This window comes from Balaenoptera borealis (assembly GCF_965194805.1).
Source record: "Balaenoptera borealis genome assembly, chromosome: 5".
NCBI classification, from domain to species: Eukaryota; Metazoa; Chordata; class Mammalia; order Artiodactyla; family Balaenopteridae; genus Balaenoptera; species Balaenoptera borealis.
In genome coordinates this window covers 87,352,899-87,371,077 of record NC_138862.1, presented here as the reverse complement: position 1 = coordinate 87,371,077, position 18,179 = coordinate 87,352,899, and the positions used below count along the sequence as shown (strand labels likewise).

At 39.9% G+C, this 18,179-nt stretch overlaps 1 protein-coding gene across 12 annotated transcripts in view; it reads right to left on the bottom strand.

The window, feature by feature from the left end:
* Positions 1-13,939: 13,939 nt before the first annotated feature.
* PEX5L (peroxisomal biogenesis factor 5 like) overlaps positions 13,940-18,179 on the bottom strand; it is a 243,044-nt gene continuing 238,804 nt past the window's right edge. For all 12 annotated transcript variants that reach the window (XM_082394029.1, XM_082394033.1, XM_082394026.1 and 9 more), the window contains one exon: positions 13,940-15,208. In XM_082394029.1, the coding sequence (XP_082250155.1) occupies positions 15,004-15,208 (205 nt within the window). In that variant the 3' untranslated portion in view covers positions 13,940-15,003. The remainder of the gene's footprint in view (positions 15,209-18,179) is intronic.

Sequence of the window (18,179 nt, the reverse complement as noted above, 5' to 3'; positions counted from 1 at the left end):
CATTCAGCAAGCCTGTGTCTTTTGGTTGGAGCATTTAATCCATTCACGTTTAAGGTAATTATCGATATGTTGTTCCTATGACCATTTTCTTAATTGTTTTGGGTTTGTTTTTGTAGATCCTTTTCTTCTCTTGTGTTTCCCACTTAGAGAAGTTCCTTAGCATTTGTTGTAGAGCCGGTTTGGTGGTGCTGAATTCTCTTAGCTTTTGCTTGTCTGTAAAGCTTTTGATTTCTCCATCGAATCTGAATGAGATCCTTACTGGGTAGAGTAATCTTGGTTGTAGGGTCTTCCCTTTCATCACTTTAAGTATATCCTGCCACTCCCTTCTGGCTTGTAGAGTTTCTGCTGAGAAATCAGCTGTTAACCTTATGGGAGTTCCCTTGTATGTTATTTGTCGTTCTTCCCTTGCTGCTTTCAATAATTTTTCTTTGTCTTTAATTTTTGCCAATTTGATTACTATGTGTCTCGGTGTGTTTCTCCTTGGGTTAATCCTGCCTGGGACTCTCTGTGCTTCCTGGACTTGGGTGGCTATTTCCTTTCCCATGTTAGGGAAGTTTTCGACTATAATCTCCTCAAATATTTTCTCTGGTCCTTTCTCTCTCTCTTCTCCTTCTGGGACCCCTATAATGCAAATGTTGTTGCGTTTAATGTTGTCCCAGAGGTCTCTTATGCTGTCTTCATTTCTTTTCATTCTTTTTTCTTTATTCTGTTCCGCAGCAGTGAATTCCACCATTCTGTCTTCCAGGTCACTTATCCGTTCTTCTGCCTCAGTTATTCTGCTATTGATTCCTTCTAGTGTAGTTTTCATTTCAGTCACTGTATTGTTCATCTCTGTTTGTTTGTTCTTTAATTCTTCTAGGTCTTTGTTAAACATTTCTTGCATCTTCTTGATCTTTGCCTCCATTGTTTTTTTCGAGGTCCTGCATCATCTTCAGTATCATTATTCTGAATTCTTTTTCTGGAAGGTTGCCTATCTCCACTTCATTTAGTTGTTTTTCTGGGGGTTTATCTTGTTCCTTCATCTGGTATATAGCCCTCTGCCTTTTCATCTTGTCTTTCTGTGAATGTGGTTTTTGTTCCATAGGCTGTCGGATTGTAGTTCTTCCTGCTTCTACTGTCTGCCCTCTGGTGGATGAGGGTATCTAAGAGGCTTGATGGGAGGGACTGGTGGTGGGTAGAGCTGACTGTTGCTCTGGTGGGCAGAGCTCAGTAAAACTTTAATCCACTTGACTGTTGATGGGTGGGGCTGGGTTCCCTCCCTGTTGGTTGTTTGGCCTGAGGCAACCCAATACTGGAGCCTATCTGGGCTCTTTGGTGGGGCTAATGACAGACTCTGGGAGGGCTCATGCCAAGGAGTACTTCCCAGAACTTCTGCTGCCAGTGTCCTTGTCCCCACGGTGAGCCATGCCCCCCCTCACTTCTGCAGGAGACCCTCCAACACTAGCAGGTAGGTCTGGTTCAGTCTCCCCTGGGGTCACTGCTCATTCCCCTGGGTCCCGATGCGCACACTACTTTGTGTGTGCCCTCCCAGAGTGGGGTCTCTGTTTCCCTCAGTCCTGTCTAAGCCCTGCAATCAATTCCCACTAGGCTTCAAAGTCTGATTCTCTAGGAATTCCTCCTCCTGTTGCCAGACCCCCAGGTTGGGAAGCCTGACGTGGGGCTCAGAACCTTCACTCCAGTGGGTGGACTTCTGTGGTATAAGTGTTCTCCAGTCTGTGAGTCACCCACCCACCAGTTATGGGATTTGATTTTACTGTGATTGCGCCCCTCCTACTGTCTCATTGTGGCTTCTCCTTTGTCTTTGGATGTGGGGTATCTTTTTTGGTGAGTTCCAGTGTCTTCCTGTCAGTGATTGTCCAGCTGCTAGTTGTGATTCTGGTGTTCTCGCAAGAGGGAGTGAGAGCACGTCCTTCTACTCCGCCATTTTGGTTGCTCCTCCCAAACCAATGTATTTTTAAAAATCCAAGTGAAATGACTGACATCAGTGTTGTGCCATCTGTTTTGGTGAGGGAATAAGGGGAGAAGGAAATAATGGGGGGGTAGTGAGGGGTTGTTTAACATTCAGAGAATTGTAAACTTTTAGGCCAGTGTTTGCAAGCCAGCTGCTGTTTACATTCACTTAATGTATCCCATTGTGTCCAGTGGGAGAGTTTACCAGTGTGTGTATGTGCCGTTTGAACTCATGGTCCAGCTTTTCAAACGTTGTCAGTGGCACACTTCAGTCACAGTGGAGAAATTTAACAGGAAAATGGTGAGTAATTCTCATCCCCATGCAAGCAATTATTTAAAAATCTACTTTCAGTGAGGTAGGGAGGCAGGGTGGGATAATGGCCAGGGTAGAAGCATATAGACAAGTTCAAATCCTGTTCCCAACCCAGACTAGCCGTGTGACTTTGGTAAGCACTTAATATCCTCAGACTCAGTCTTCTCATCTGTTCATTGGGCAGAATAATACTTGTGATGAGTTATGTAAAGCGTCTGACAGTCTGGTGGACACAGGATGTTTTTACTGTGGTATTTTGTGTTATCATTTTAACCCATATAGCGTTTTGACTCTGTGGAGGTTTTGACCCATTGTTTCAGTCTAAAAAATTTTTTTGTAAATAATCAATTATACCAACATTGATGACTTTTTTTTTCAAAAGTATTTTTCTGGAGATAATTCCATTAAGCAAATTTATTTTATTAATCTGTATAGCATGGTTCATCATTCAATAACTACTAAACATCTATGTGCTAGGCATTGTTTTTCTTAGATGTATCAGTAAACAAAGTAGACATGGGTCTCTGCCCTTGCTGAGTGAATTTTCTACCAGGGAGAGGCAGATACTAAACATAAGAAATAAGTAAATGATATGTTAATAGCTATTGAGTTCTATGGAAAAAAGAAGATGTAGATCAGGGGTGGAGGTGCAGGTTGAGGTACGAAATCAGGTACTCAGGGAAGGCATCATTGGGAGGTGAGATTTGCAAGAAGACTTGAAGGAGGTGAAGGCGTCATCCAAACATGTTTAAGGGAAGGATATGCTTGGCAGAGGGGCCAGCTGGAGCAGTAGCTCCAGGGTGGGAAAGTACCTGATACGTCAGAGAAGCAGCAAGGTGACCAGTGTGGTCAGAAGGGAGGGAGGAGGGGGAGACTGGTGGGAGAGGAGGAGAGAGGGGGCCAGATCATCTGAGCCCGGGAGGCATTGGAAGGGCTTGACTCAAGGGTGAAATGGGGAGCCATTACAGGGTTTTGAGCAGAGCAATGACCTGCTCTGACCAAGGTTTCAGGGAGATTGTTCCTTGTTTAGCTTAGATGACAGGAGGGCAAGGACAGAAGTAGGGGCTACTGTGGTAAGCAAGGGGAGAGGGTGATGCTCAGAGGGATGGAGGGTAGCAGTGGGGGTAGTGTGCATGGGCAGATTCTGGATACATTTGAACGTAAGGCCAATAGAATCTCCTGATAGATAGGATGTGGGGTATGAGGAAATGAGAGTAGCTAAGGCTGCCCTTGAAGTTTTTGTTCTGAGCAATTGAAGAATGTAGTTGCAATCAACTAAGGTAGGAGGGTGTGGTGAGGTTACAAGTGGTGGTAGGGAAAGATGGTCAGGAGTCCGGTTTGGGGCATGCTGAGTTTGAAATGCCTATTAGACCTCCGTGGCTGATGTTGAGTAGGAAGCAGGACATATGCAACTCTGGACTTTGAGAAGTCTGGACTGTAGATATCAAATTGGGAGTGGTTGGTATCTAAGTGGTATTTAAAGCCATGGGCGTGGGTGGGATCATCAGTGGAGGGAGACAGGAAATAGAAGAGGTCCAGGGACTGAGCCCTTCAACGTAAGTCAGGGAGAAGATGAGCCAGCAAAGGAGACTTGGGACGAGTGACCACCACTGTGCACAGAAACCAAGAGAATGGTGCCTGGAAGTGGAAGCCAAGTGAAGAAAGCATCTTGAGGAGGTGAGAGTGACCAAATAAATGTGATAGGTTAAGTAAGATGAGTTCACTGTGAGATTGATCCACTTGGAGTCATGTTGTGGTCTCCGTGGGAACAGTTTGGGAGGAGAGGCATTGCAGAAAATGAATGCAGACAACTCTTTGGGGAGTTTTGCTACAGAGGAAAGCGAAGAAAGTGGGGTGGTGACTGATAGGGGAAGTGGGTGGGACTGAGAGAAGTTCTTCCTTTTAAATATGAGAAATAAGATGGTCAAACAGAAAGTACAGTGTGGAGGATGTAGGAGGGCGAGGGAAGAAGTGCTGATCCGCTGTTCTTGAATAGGCAAGAGGTGATGGAATCTGGTGCCAAAGTCAGAGCTGACTTTAGGCAGGGCCTGGAAGACCTGTGTGGGGATGGGAGGAAGGCAGAGACCCAAGTGCAGATGCCACGGTGAGGAGACCAGGAGACTGAGTGCCGTGAGTCTGGGAGTTCTTTCCTGCCATCATTTTCTCAGGAAAGTAGGAAGCAAGATGGCCAGCTTAAGAGGGAGTGTGTGGGAGATGGGATTTGAGGAGAGAGGAGAAGGTAAGAAGAGTCACCCAGTTGAACTCTTTCCAAACTTTGACATTTTCCTTTCTATTTTAATGAACTTACTTTGTTAACAATTCTGTAAATTTTATAAGGACAGTCTGAGTCATCAGTTTGTCAGTCCTCATCAATTTTTCTCTATTATAACTTTTGCTATTGCAAATTTTCCTTTGCAGCCGTTATTTCCACTGGGTCCAGCTTTACCAGGTCAAATTTTGCAAATCTAAATATTGTCAAGACGATTTTGTTCTTCTTTATCAATTTTTAACCGATAGCAAATTTTACTATAAGCAGTGTTAGCCACTGTCTTGGAAATTTCTCTCAAGCCTACTGTTTCCCAGGTCAGTTTTTGCCGTTCTTTTAGTATTAAATGTGCTCTTTAGTCTGTTGTTAATCTCTAAGACATTTTTTTCACCTGGCATAGTTTTTGCTATTATGTTAATTATTTGCAGAAATATTAATTATGGACTGGATACAATTATCAGTAGAGCAAAGGCTTAGGACCTGGGTGCCCGCTGAAGTTAAAACGGCAAAATAGAAACACCCGGCCAAGGAATCCGGCACATGGTAGGTTTCAGTAAATGTTCGCTTCCTTTCTGTTTCCCTTTCAGAGAACTGGGCCTGGGAAGGCTGTACTGCCTGGATTCCACTTTTCTAAACTCAGTGGGCAAACTCAAGCAGGGCGCCTACTGAGAATCAGTAGTTCAGTTCCACAGGGCAAAATACTAAAATTAACCATCGGTGCCTAAAGTTCTGATTCCTTAAGATGATTACCAGGCGGCATTATTGGTTATGTGGTGCAAGTAAAGAAAGAATACGTCAGTCCATTGTGAGCCCTGAAGTGCTGGCTAGGTGAGGTATTACCTTAAGGCGCCCTATAAGGAAATGTAAAGAACCATTCAAACCTTGGTCTGCTTTTGAATACCCACACGGAGTGAAGCAGCTATTTGAGGAAATTAATATTCATGTTTAAAAAGTGGCGGGGGCATAGGAGACATAAAAAGGGTTTGAGTTATGTGAGAGGTGGGAAGAGGAGCCGCAGTTCACCACTAGGTAGACAGAACTTTTTACTGCATATAGAGTAACAGTGAAACAGGAAAGAAAGAGATAACAGCTTGATTTCACAGAGAAAAGAGAATCCCACCAAGGTTAAGTGCTGCCTCAGGTGGAAAGAGAGGGGAGTGAAGAGGGAGAGCTTGTTCCCAACTCCACTTGGCTGGCTTCAGCCCAAATGTCAGGTAAGAGAAACATTTCCTGACCACCTGTAGATGAAGGAGACCCAGTCACTCTCATACGTTACTTGCCTTGTTCTTCTAGCACTTTGCATTGCTGCACATGGCATTCTTATTTGTTAAAGTATTTGTTGAGCTCTCACAGAAATCTAAGCTCTTCAAGGGCTTGATTTAATTACCACTGTCCTGCACTAGAACAGTACCTGTACTCAGTAGGTGCTCAAATATTTGACTGACAAAAAAAAAAAAAAGACCCTAAAACAAATATATTTTAATACTTTTATTCTTAAAAAAAAAATCACAAAATCCAATTTCAGGTTAAATAATATTTTAGTCTTTAAAAATTAACAAAGGAGGAAGATTTTTGTTTTGTATCTAAAAGTGCATTCCTATTTCCAGGTAACTTGTGCAAAATCATAGGTAGTGATATTCAATAAAAGGACCTTTTAACCAGTAGTACAAATTGGATTCCATTTGATTTTAAGCAATTCTGATCCCCATATCCCATTTTGAAAGATTTCTGAAAAGACCTTGAAGCCACAGAGAAAGTTTATTTGAAAACATAGTTTAAAATTGCACAAATATACAATTTAATAATGTGAAAAAGGGAAGGCATGCTTCCAATAGTAGTACAAAAATACTACCTTAATCTTGGTACTTTGCAAATTATAAGCCAATGGAGTAAATTAAACACATCAATATGATAAGAGATTTTTATGGTAGTAATTTTATTTCAAAGAGCAACGCAGGGGAATACTAAGATGAAATCTTAATACCCAACAGAGTTGTGCTATGATATATAATATTTCACTAAATACACAGGTACATTATCATGTAGTAGGCCAATAACTTATGCCCCTGCTTCCACTGCCATTAATTTACTATAGGTCACTTAATTTGGATTGGTTTTGATTTAAAAACTCAATGTAAACATTTAAGGTTAAATTTTTTGTTATCTACTTCAGCTTAAAAATGAAATCCCAAGATTTTAAACATTATTGAGCATGATAAGGAAGCATCACAGAAGAATTTGTCTCAAATAGTATTTTAGATTAGATATGCAATATTCATAGATATACAAAATATATAGAAATATCTTTTCTAAATAGTTAATAAATGCTTGTTATAGTTTGTAAAAAGTTTACTAAATTAATCAGGTTTATTTTCAACAAATGTAAACAAATTTGGGCAATGAAAGTTGAAGAGGGTTTGGGTTAGATGATATGGGGATGGGGAATTGAAAATAATTGGTAAAATTTAGGTTTGCTATATTTCCTTTATCTACTGCTAACACATTCAATCATGAACATATTTCTCACGTGGCACAATTCTTTTGTGGTATTTTTATATATCTCAGTGAAATACTCATCGTGTATGTTCCTTAATTATTTTTGTGTTGTACCATTTCCCTCTCCAAGAAATTCAAAGAAAAAGACACACACACACAGACATTTTACTGGTGAGCAAAGAACTGCCTCATTCTTTTTTTCATCTTAATATTATTTTGAGTGCAGGTTTCTAAAAGTGTCCCAATGAGCCTGTCAGGGTTTTGCTGTGACATTCTACAATGCTACAAGAGAGTTCTCTCTTGGAGAGCAGTCCTAAGAAAACAGTTCTGAGATTGAGGATTGGGGCACTTGTTTCCAGAGTGTTATTTTGGTATTTCTGCAGAGGGTACAGGTAGCAGAAACTTTATTCAAGGCAAAATGGAGAGTTATGTGAAATCTCACACTTTAGTTTTCTGTTTTTTTCTCCTCTTAGCTGTTTAATGCCTCCACACAATGGTCTTGCCTGGGTGCTTGGGGGATTCTGTCTTGGAGCTTATCTGCATGTGTGTTCAGGTGTAGGGGGTATGAAGTGGTGACAAAGCTGTCGCTAACTGAAGACGCCCCCATTGTCTTACTGAGCTTTGTTCCCTCCATTTCTGGTTTCCTTGTCCTTATTTTTTCCGGAAGCCAGGGCCACAGAAAAGGTCAGTGAGAGGACTTTAGAGTTGGTTCTGAGTGACCGTGAAATCACCTCATCAACCCTGAATTTCAGTGCTTTTAGATGGATTGACCAAGTCCAGTTTCTCAAGGGATGTGGGCCCAAGTAGCTCACTTACCATACAAATAGGGCCATGTTGAGGACAGTGGTGTGACAGACACCCCACACGCTATGTGACGTTTGTGGAAATTAAGGCCCCATGTCCACTTTGCCTTATGATGGTTTTCATGTACCTGACGTTACCTTAACCTCCCCACCTTATTTAGAATGTCAGCATTTCTAAATTAGAAAAACTCGAAATGCACTATTCAGAATTTAGAACCCCAAACCTGTGCTGAGGTAATCAACATGATTTTGTTCAGTAGCATTCAGACACATGGATTTTGTTTCTATTTTGCATCTGTTGTGCCTCAACTGGTTTTTGGATGTCTAAATATCTGGACTCCTCACAGGATTAGTTTGGCACTGGCTGCAACACTGCATTAAACCAGCCATGTGAATCTCAAGGATAAGATATTTAAAAGCAAGTAGAAAAACTAGAACACAAAGTTCATGAACAAAATTTCCTTGTTCAGAAGCAAGGAAAAATAAGCTAACCTATGAGACTTAATCATGCACTGGGTAAATTTACATTCAGTAAAGTTATTTTGCATGCTTTGGTTAATATCTGAGTAGGCAGATTTGCAAGTGCTAATGCATGCTTTATTTTGGTACATGAGGTTATATGTTTTACTTTTTAAAAACTGCCTTTTTACAAATCTTATGCCAGAGTTCATCTACAAACCCTCTTAAAAAATATATAGATCTGTCTACTTCTTAGTTCAAAACAGTTTAATTTCAACCCGTTCTATAAATACTGAAATGATAAGGAAATGGTGCAGTAAAATCTGGCGAGGGAATACATTTGAAATTATTTTACGAAGTTGAAATCATGCATTGCATGTGTAATAATTTCTAAAACAGAAGGCCTCAAAAAGATGGCACACAAATTAAGCCTTCAGAATACCCTGTTACTAGAATGCTTCTAGAAGCATTTCAAGCAATAAAACAACAACCACAACAACAACTAACTTATTACAGTCCAGTTGATTCAGGGACAAATGAGAAAGGGACACAAAACAACCATCTTGCTTTTTCTATTCCCAAGGAGCTCACAGACAAAGTTTATGGTACAGAGTTTGGGAGCTCCTGTTATAAGTAGGACTAGCTACAGTTGTATTCAAGTCTTGCTTGTATAGCACAAATATACTAGAAAGATTTATCTAATATTAATATCTAGACATGGTGCTAAGATTTAACATAATAGTTCCTTCAAAGAAAAGAATGAGGCAAGTGGCAGAAACCTCTGAAAGTGAGTGGGTACTGGACATTTCAACCCAGTTAAGTATCACAAATTTGCCATTCTAGTTGAAACACAGATCGACTGAGAAAGCACAGCTCATAGTTTTCTACTAACGTTTCCTGGTGGATAAGATCTGCCTTTCTTTCAAGGAGTCATGGGGAGTGAGCTTGGGAGAAAGCAAAGGGAATGATGACTCAATATGATTGGCCCAGTAAGTGGATGCCTTATTTCTCCTTTTCCCTAACCCTCCTCCACCTCACTGTGAAGGTACAGGAGCACATGGAAATAGCTCACTAGACACACTTATATTTTGAAATTCAGCAATGATCACTGGCCTTCTCTGCATTTTCATCCCATTGACTAGTGAAATTGGTCCTCGAAAGTCACGTTTATGAAATTGAGTGGTCATTCTAGTAAAGTATTACCATCCTCTAAGAGATCTTAGGCTGTTTATTACTCAGTAACACAAGAAAAAGATACTCAACGCCTTCCGAGAATGCCCCAGAAGGTAACCCAAAACAGCCTACCCTTTCAAATGGAAAGAGTAATTTAAATGACAATTTCACACCATGAAGATAAGATACCAGAACACAGTGCTGCCTTAAAAAATGTCACAGTTAAAAAAAATGTATACAATAAAGACTGTTCTAAAATCTTGCTACTTTATTTTTGGTGGTGCCCTGATTTCTATAAACTTTCATGTGCTTTCTAGTAACTGTTTTTACTAAGCTTTGTTAAAAAGTATCATTGTATAAATGAATTTATTTACAAAACAGAAACAGACTCAGATTTTGAGAACAAACTTATGGTTACCAAAGGGGAAACATGGCAGGAGGGATAAATTAGGAGCTTGGGATTAAAATACACACACTACTATATATAAAATAGATACCCAAAAAGGACCTACTGTATAGCACAGGGAGCTCCACTCAATGTTCTGTAATAAGCTATATGAGAAAAGAATCTGAAAAAGAATGAATATATGTATAACTGAATCACTGTGCTGTACACCTGAAACTAACACATTGTAAAATCAACTATACTCCAATAAAATTAATAAAAATAAAATTCAAAAAAGTATTATTGAAGGAAAGGTATCCCATGCTCTTGGATTAGAAGAACTAATATTGTTAAAACTGCCATACTACCCAAAGCAATCTACAAATTTAATGTGATCCCTATGTAATTACCCATATTTTTCACAGAACTAGAACAAATAATCCTAAAATGTACATGGAACTGTAAAAGACCCAGAGTTGCCAAAGCAATACTGAGGAAAAAGAACAAAGCAGGAGGCATAACCCTCCCAGACTTCAGACAATATTACAAAGCTACAGTAATCAAAACATCATGGTATTGGCACAAAAACAGACATAGGGATCAATGGAACAGAATAGAGAGCCCAGAAATAAACCCACACACCTACAGTCAATTAATCTTTGACAAAGGAGGCAAGAGTATAAAATGGAAAAAAGACAGTCTCTTCAACCAGTGGTGCTGGGAAAATTGGACAGCCACATGTAAATCCATGAAGTTAGAACACACTTTCTCACCATGCACAAAAATAAACTCAAAATGGCTTATAGACTTATATGTAAGACATGACACCATAAAACTCCTAGAAGAGAACATAGGCAATACATTCTCTAACATAAATCGTACCAATGTTTTCTTAGGTCCGTCTCCCAAAGCAATAGAAATAAAAGCAAAAATAAACAAATAGGACCTAATCAAACTTATAAGTTTTTGCACAGCAAAGGAAACCATAAGCAAAGCGAAAAGACAACCTACAGACTAGGAGAAAATATTTGCAAGTGATGTGACCAACAAGGACTTAATTTCCAAAATGTACAAACAGATCATACAACTCAACGACAAAAGAAACAACCCAATCGAACAATGGGCAGAAGACCTAAATAGACATTTCTCCAAAGAAGACATCCAGATGACCAACAGGCACATGAAAAGATGCTCAACATCACTAATTATTAGAGAAATGCAAATCAAAACTATAATGAGGTACCACTTCACACCAGTCAGAATGGCCATCACTGAAAAATCTACAAATAACAAATGCTGGCGAGGGTGTGGAGAAAAGGGAACCCTCTTGCACCGCTGGTGGGAATGTAAGTTGGTGCAGCCACTGTGGAGAACAGTATGGAGGTTCCTCAAAAAACTAAAAACAGAGTTACCATATGATCCAGCAATCCCACTCCTGGGCATATATCCAGAGAAGACTATAATCCAAAAAGATACATGCACCCCTATGTTCACAGCAGCACTATTCACAATAGCCAAGACATGGAAACAACCTAAATGTCCATATAAAGAAGATGTGTTACATGTATACAGTGGAATACTACTCAGCCATAAAAAAGAACGAAATAATGCCATTTGCAGCAACACGGATGGACACAGATTATCATACAAAGTGAAGTAAATCAGAGAAAGACAAATACCATATGATATCAGTTATATGTCAAATCTAAAATATGACACAAGGGGAGGAAGGGATAGTTAGGGAGTTTGGGATTGACATGTACACACTGCTGTATTTAAAATGGATAACCAGGGCTTCCCTGGTGGCGCAGTGGTTGAGAGTCTGCCTGCCAATGCAGGGGACACGGGTTCGAGCCCTGGTCTGAGAGGTTCCCACATGCCACGTTGCGACTAGGCCCGTGAGCCACAACTACTGAGCCTGTGCGCCTGGAGCCTGTGCTCCGCAACATGAGAGGCCGCAATAGTGAGAGGCCCACGCACTGCGATAAAGAGTGGCCCCCACTTGCCACAACTAGAGAGGGCCTTCACACAGAAACGAAGACCCAACACAGCCATAAATAAATAAATAAAATTAAAATGGATAACCAGCAAGGGCCTACTGTATAGCACAGGGAACTCTGTTCAATATTATGTAACAACCTAAATGGGAAAAGAATTTGAAAAAAAATAGATACATGTGCTTGTATAACTGAATCACTTTGCTGTACACCTGAAACTCATAATATTGTTAATCAACTATACTCCAATATAAAAAAGTAAAAAAAAATGGGAAAAAAGATACAAATCAAAAGAGAAACAGACTCACAGACATAGAGATAAGACTTGTGGTTGCAAAGCGAGGTGGTTGGAGAGGGATGAATTAGGAGTTTGGGGTTAGCAGATGAAAACTATTATATGTAGAATGGATAAACAACAAGGTCCTACTGTATAGCACAGGGAACTATATTCAATACCCTGTGATAAACGATAATGGCAAAGGATATAAAGAATGTATACATATGTATAACAGTCACTTTGCTGTACAGGAGAAACCAACAGATCATTGTAAATCAACTATACGTCAATTAAAAAAGAAAGTATTGAAAAACTCCTTGGGCAACAATTCTGCACTTCTTGACAGGTTAACAGCCTATGAAAGTCTTGGTTCTGACTTACACAGGTGTCTTGCAGAAAATCTTACTGAATGCTCTGCACATTACCAAATTATGATGGGAATGGAAGGTTGTCTCCTCTAATGCAACTCTTTGGAGCCTGAAGTTACTTTGTATTCCAAAAGCAAAACAAAACTTGGGCAGCAAAATTTGCCACCACTTAGCAACAATCAAATCAAAACATCCCACATTTACCCTACTGTCAGCCTTTACATTGTTACTGATCTCCTGTAGGTAGTGCCAGCAAGGCTAAGAAAGCAGCCTATCGTTATTGCAAAATTCAGTGACTGTTGAAAGTATAGAATGACATCATAAATAGAACACCTGTAAAGTCTGCTCCTAATGGACTATGATGGATGCCCGTCAGCTGGCCAGCCAGTGAATGCACAGGGATTGGGAGGAGGAACATGCAGAGAAAGGATGCTATTCTATCAGGGATATTCAAGCAGGCAGCTGTCATGGGTTGGAGACTGGGCCCCAAGAGTCCTTCCCCAGACTGAGTTTCTAAGATGTTAAAATTCTAAAGGATACCGTTTATTCTTTAGAAAATATTGTTGAGCTTTATCTTGCTTCTCAGACTTCAGTGAGAAGGCTTGCCTGGGTCGTGACTCCTGCCCAACAGTGAATGCCTTAATGCCCTGCCTCCTGCTGGCCAGCTGGAGGCATCACCTAGCCCAGGTGGGCTTGACATGTAGATAAATGCCTGGCACCACCATAGTGCCCTCAACTCTTTGTCTTTATAAACTAGAATAGGTTATGATGTATGGAAGCCTCAAGTACTTGTGGTTTCATGTGTCCTTGGGACCCCTTCCTACCCCCCAAGACTTCCAACATAACGGAAGAGAGGATTTCTGCCTGTACCTGGAGTTTGATGTCTCAGCACGTATGTACATTTCCTCTCCCCTCTCCCAGCAGAAGCTAACTCCCCAGTCAACTATACTCTTGACCCAAATGCTGTTTTGCAGGGTAACTATAATCACGAATGTAACCAGCTATTGCTAACCAAAGAATATGAAGAAAAAGTTGGGATCAGATTGCTTTGGGGAAGATTCTGGAAGAAGGAAGGAGACACAATAAAGAAGAATGGGACAACTTCCCAGGATAAATTACTAGAATTGGAGCATCAGTGAAATTATATTTTGGTTACCATTTTGCAAACAATTTTTCTAATTCTTTAAAAAGTTGGTGTCTTTCCAACTAATCACCAAACTCCCAACAGGCACAAAACGCTCTGAAGAACTGAGTGGAAGGTAACCAATTAACCACCACCGCCAGCAGAGAATTCCCGATGCTTGACAAATGTGCAAAGTGAAAGCCAGGCATGCATCTTTCATATTAAACCACTGACATTCAGTGTGGTTCAGCTAGAAAATACTGATCTTCTATCACTTAGAATGCAAAAGGGTGAGCAGTGCAGATTATTATGGAACTAAGAAAACACAATTTTAAGGAAAAGATGTATGTATCACTCTTAAATACTATTTAAAATGTTAACAATTTAAAAGGAATATTAACTGTGCAGAGCAGTTAGAAAGCAAGGAAAATACGACATTTAAGCAAGTTAACGTTAACTCAGTAGAAATCACAATATCATCAAACTTTCTTCCCGCACAGATTCTGTGAAGAGATACTACCTTATCTCTTGCTTAAGTTCATACAGTCCCAGAAAAGCATGTGAATAAGATCTGTGTTTGACATATTACACCCTATGTCATATCTGCTTTAAGAAAAACGTTCCTTCAAGACGCTACACTATGAAAAACTATTTTCAGGAACTGTTATTTGGTCCGTTGATCAAACAAGGCTGAGTTCTCTAATCTTTTACCTCCAAGTTAAAAATTGGAGCAACAAAACAAAACTCCAGCAAGGCATAAATAAGATATTAAAGTGCATATATACAATCCCAGAAAAGTTTTGATTGGGAAGAGCAAAAATTTCTAGTGCAAAAACTGCTTTTGCCAGCAAAGCTCCCTCTCTGGAATCAAAGGGCAACAATAAAAGTTAAAATTGGAACAGGTTTAAGCAATGCCTCTCTTCAGTCAAGAGTTAATATATGTGCATGCACCTTGGCCCAAACTATGTTCAATCTGGTAAAAGGGGGAATTTCAGGGGACAGTTCAGAAACAAAGTTCCCTGATCCAAGGCAGTGCTTTCTCCAGGTGTCCCATGAGCAAGTTCCTTAGATGTGTCATCAGTTGCAAGTGGGGACAAAACCCCAAAGAACAAACTTGCAATATGCTTGCAGCTTGTGAAGAGTATTCACACAGTTACTTAATCTTGCTTTGTGTCTATCAATTCTTCTTTTGAGCCTGACCTTGACTATATAATGTTTTGTGCTTTTGGATCTGAACAGAGACTGGGTATTGTCTGTAGGAATTCCCTTGGGTTATATCACCATAGCCTTTTGAACATCCGTTTTATCCTTTTTGGAGTTCATAATGAAATAGTTTTGCATTTCTCAGTACAATTACACAGATCAGGGATTCTTTTTATTCTTTTCTTTTCCTTCAAGGATCCAAGTTGAAAGCTCTTAGGAGGACATCCAGGTCACCGAGATTAGCTGCCTGGAAGAGTTCCGGTTGGTCCATCAGAGAAAGGGCAATTCTGAGGGCAGCCCAGATATTCCCAGAGATTGCAGGATGAGGAACTTGCTGTTGATTCCTGCTCTTTCTTTGCAAACTGAGGGCAGTGAGAAAATTGCTGACCGCTTCTCTAAGAGGGTAGAAAAACAGGCATTTAAAAATGCAACAGATTTCAGAGTTAGCAAACTTAGAAATAAAACAAAAATGAATTAAGTTATCTTAGTCTAAAATCCTAAATCACCTCTCTGGTGTTTTGGATCATCAGGTGAACAACTTTCTGATTCTCTCATTATTCCTCTGTGAAAAGTCATTGTTAAATATAGTGAAGTCAGAAAGAAAAAAGGAGAGCAAACTTTATTTTAGGTATGTCATGTGGGACAGGAAGAATAGCAAAACCATTGCTAACTCATTAATGCATTTGATTTTCTCCTACTCCAGGAATGATTTGAAGACTTAATACATCTGCAGATGTGATTTATATAACCAGAGGAGGCATCTGGCCTTACTCAGAAACGAAGTAGCTTAACTTTTCTCATTAGTTTAAGTTTTCTCAAAGTAGGAGGCAGCCGGGCTGAGTTGAGTTTGTTATCAAAGCAGCTGGACTTGAATCCCAGTTGTTTAGCCTTAGGCATATTTCTTCTCCAAGCCTCAGTTTCCCCAGCTGTATTACAGGGAGAATAAAAGTCATTTTAAAGCCTTGCTGTGAGGTGCAGCTGAATCATTTATGTGAAAGCGCCTATCATTAAGTTAGGTCAGTAGTTCTTCACGTGGTCTGGGGAACTCTGGGGATAAGTGAGGTCAAAATTATTTTTATAATAATACTGAGATGTCATTTTACCATTTCACTCTCATTTTCTCATGAATATACAATGGAATTTTCCAGTGACTATATGATGTGTGGTATCCCAATAGATTGAATGCAGAAGCAGAGGTGAGAATGTGTCTTCTATAAGCAAGATAGTAAAGAAATTTGTAAACATGATAAAAGAATGTCACTCTTTTCACTAAACTTTTTTGGAGAATAATTTTTTTTGTAAAATATATAATTTATGTTAACATGTAATTAGTTTATTATTATTTTTAAATGAATCTCAAACTTTTCTCTGTTTCTAATATGGTAAATATTGATAGGTATAACCCACATAAACAAAAGCCCCTTGAGTTTCTCAATAATTGTTAAAAGTGGAAAGGGGTCCGAAGAATACAAAGTTTGTGACCCACTGAGTCAGATGCTGTCCAAAGGCCTAGCTCCCGTGGTCCATTACCGTGCTCTGTTGCTTGCGTGCCCCGTGTACCTGCAGGGACTGCCCTCTTCAGCTTTCCTGTCACCTAGGAACGTGTAATATGTATCTGACAAACTTGTCTTTGCTAAGAATGACGCCTCTTTCATTGTATCTTCTTTACTCTTCTTAAAAGCTTTTCACATACTTGATCTCATTTAATCCTATGAGGTAGTCACTGTTAAGCATCTGGTAAGAAACCATAAAGAAAGCGAGGCTGGATTTCTGATTCCAATGCATGCGATCCAGGCATTTGCTCATCTATATTGTTAGGTCTGCCCGGAAGTAAAAGGCAATTGGGGAATGGCTGCGCTGTAGGTAGCAACCTGGGTAATGGAAGGGAGTGGGTGTTCTCATCACCCCTCTTCTGGGTTTCTTGTAACCAAGGAAGAGAAGAGGATTTATAGCAGATGCACACGGAGAGTTTACTTTGGAGGCCCTTTCTGGCTTCCTCGGCACAGGAAGGCAGCTCGAAAGACAGTGACTCCAATTCCTCTCATCATCCTAGGCCCGTAAGAACTCTGGGGAAGGAAGATGCTGGAATGCCCTCCTGCAGGCCCTCCCGCACAGGCTGCTCCTGCCCCGATGTGTGGCACTGGTTTCCGAGGGCCGTGGAGAGTAACAGAATAGTCGAACCTGTTAGCCTCGTCAAGCAACTCCAGGTTTTCTCACGAAGATAGCCTAAACCTTTTCCCCAACTTGAGAACTCAGAGGCCTTTGAGGGGACTCAGAAGACTGTATGCGTACAAGTGGTAATAGTTTTCAAATGTTACACACATATATGTGTGAATAAGTTTAAATTGTTTTAAATGTTATGTCATGATTAATAAAAAGCACATTCATTTAAAAGTATTCTTCATTTTATAGTAGCTTTCCCTCATTATACTAATACTAAAAACATTACATATCAAATGGGATGAGATTTATGTTTTTAATTAAAAAGGGGTCCTCACTTTTGAAAAGGTTAAGATTTTTTTGTCTAAGTTCTACTTTGAAGTTCCTACTGACAAAAGGGTAGCATTTTAAGCTCCACCCAGGTTTCACGCCAATTTCCTCTCCTTATTTCAACTGTATACAGTAGGAGGAGAGGCCTCGCCTTTGACTCTGTATAGAACGTGTGAGATGACAAATAGCGCATGTTATAGCTACATACACAGACACCTGCGGTTCTTGAGGGAGAAGCCCCAAGACTGGTGGATACCAACTCCTGGCTTTCTTCTGGGCCACATCTCTGTTGAGGGTTGTTATTTCCTAAGCACCCACTTATACCGCAAGTGAAACTTATTTTCAGAATGCATTTAAGGCTTATGTCTCTCTTGATGGCCTTTTTTCTCAGGAAAAAATGCAAGATGTTTATTACTTCACAAGGTTTCCCATATCCTACATGACAATAAAAGACCCACATATTTTAGACAAAACACTTTGCTGTTCCAAAGTATCTATTTGATTCAAGTGGACAGACTCAGCAAACAAGAATACAGGATGCACAGTTAAATTTGAATTTTAGATAAACAATGAATAATTTTCAGTATAAGTATATCCCATGCAATATTTGGGAAATACTTATCTTAAAAACATATTTGGTATTTATCTGAAATTCAAATTTAGCTGGGCATTCTGCATTTTATCTGGCAACCCTAAAATTGACTTGCTCTTATACAGGAGACTTTCTGCTTGAGATAAAAAATTCACACCTCAACAAAGTTCGTCCATTTCTACCTATTATAGATTTTCATGGCCTTCTGCAAATAGTTGCCCTACTGAGTCTTACATCTGTGAATGTCAAGAAAATATTTTATTGGCCCCTCAAGTATTTTTTTC